General features: G+C 32.8%; 1 protein-coding gene across 1 annotated transcript; it reads right to left on the reverse strand.

Annotated features, from left to right (window-relative positions):
- Positions 1–269: 269 nt before the first annotated feature.
- Positions 270–1,452, reverse strand: LOC129900303 (uncharacterized protein At4g22758-like). Its single transcript, XM_055975251.1, has 2 exons — positions 900–1,452; positions 270–751 (listed from the first exon to the last, which is right to left on the reverse strand). Exons 1-2 carry the CDS (start codon positions 1,270–1,272, stop codon positions 546–548), a joined length of 579 nt encoding a protein of 192 aa, XP_055831226.1. The 5' UTR covers positions 1,273–1,452; the 3' UTR covers positions 270–545.
- Between the last annotated feature and the right edge of the window lie 381 nt (positions 1,453–1,833).

Consider the following 1,833-nt stretch of genomic DNA (forward strand, 5'->3'; position numbering starts at 1 on the left):
ATTATTTTACGGGAAAAAAAGTTCTTCACGCGCTCTAAGTTAGTGCAACACATATCATGTGCCAAGTCAGTCAAAAGTGTCAAAATGAAATAAGGAACATGACATGAGGTGTCTAAAATGAACAAAGTCTAATTAAAGTATCTAAGTGAAAATTGGTATCAATTTTAGATTGTCACCTATGGATTCAGCAAATATAAAACTACCATTCTACCAAAAATGATAGACCTTTAAAGCAAAATCTCAATAACACATCTTCCAAGATGATATTTCGTTATTGAGCAAACTTGGGCTTAATTAACTTACAATGTAAAATGTTGAAATCTTGAATACATCTTGCACCAAATTTGACTAGTAGATCCAATTAAATTAAAAGCCCCATCGAGCATTCATAGTCATTTCGTTCAACTTTATAAAAATTGAATTGTAAATTACACAAAATAACTAAAAGTAGAAGAAGAATCGATTACAACAGAAGGTGTCAAATTCACATGATGTGGAGAACATTACTGGTCACAAGCATTTTTTATTTAAATATATGATTAAAGTCATTGGGGATGACATTTTGGCCAAAAACTACTTAGATTTATGACGATTTGTATTAAGAGATCCATGAACTTTGCCAAGATAAATGGAAGTTTCTCAGTGGACTTTGCTTTGTTCTTCAAAGATAGATTAATACGACAGTTTGGTTTTGGACATAGAAAGAAACTTCGAGACTCCAAATTCAGCAACTTTTGTTCTGCCTTCAAGACTGTACATTCCGATAATGAAAAATAAGTTAGTCAAATAGACATTACATTAGGTGCAAAGGGATTCAATTGAATCACATTCGTGAAAATTATACTGTATATAAATAGAATTAAATACTCCAAAAAATTAGAACAAAACAGCGAACTTACTCTCCAAACTAAATTGGGAGTAATGAAGCTCGTAACACCGAAAATCGCTACTAGGCAACAACGGCCGCCGCTTCTCCTTCACGTAAATCTCAATCGCAGCCTTTATCAACTTCCCAACGGTGTTTTCCGGCGACATTACAACATGAACCGGCCCCACACTGTTCTGTATATTCACTTTCATCAACAACTTCGTCAGCTTCTGTTGCTTCTCTTGACTGGTTGTCGTCACAATTCCAGCTGGAACATCTACTCTGGCACCGCGCTTCTGCACTGATTGCCCTAATTTTCTCTGTATCGTTTCAATTTTATCAGATGTTTTCGAAAGGACTTTCGAATTTGTACGTGCTTCAGCGAGTCTCGGCTGAAACCTCATTTCTAAAGGAATCTCAATTGAAGAATCTAAGTCCGAATTTGAAATTCTCCTATCACATATATATAATAATAGGATTTAATGTTCATCAATCATTTTTATATGATGATTGATATGCATATTGACAATTGAGGTACTTGGGTATGTATGTAACAAAGGGACTACGTAACAATATGGAGAGAGTTTCTAATAATTATAGTAATTTATTTGGCTGACATGCTGAATGAAATCATGTCAGTTTATAGTTTGTGTTTTCAGCATATGGCGGGAAGCTTCTAGGAAATTGCAGATTTCATCATCTTGTCCCTGTCCCACAAAGATTTGCTAAATTACCATTTATCACGGCCCTATTTAAATTATGGAAAAAGGGTCATAGATATCGTTTAATTTTGTCATTTAAATTTGTTATATTACATGTAGAATGAATATGTTTATTTGTTTAATTTTATATAAATTTAAGTATTTATTTATGCACATTCAAAATTAAAAGACATAAATATTAGATGTGATCAAGTTAAAGAATACGGTTATGTATTATGCCCATTTATTAATATTGATAGATTT

The sequence above is a fragment of the Solanum dulcamara genome, chromosome 8, assembly GCF_947179165.1.
Source record: "Solanum dulcamara chromosome 8, daSolDulc1.2, whole genome shotgun sequence".
NCBI lineage: Eukaryota > Viridiplantae > Streptophyta > Magnoliopsida > Solanales > Solanaceae > Solanum > Solanum dulcamara.

What these genes read in the sequence shown, in the direction of transcription:
- LOC129900303 (XM_055975251.1), bottom strand. Translation starts at nt 1,272, where the DNA reads ATGAGGTTTCAGCCGAGACTCGCTGAAGCACGTACAAATTCGAAAGTC. An exon ending in CTCCCAATTTAGTTTGGAGA is followed by an intron (nt 752 to 899) that starts GTAAGTTCGCTG and finishes CGGAATGTACAG; the next exon opens with TCTTGAAGGCAGAACAAAAG.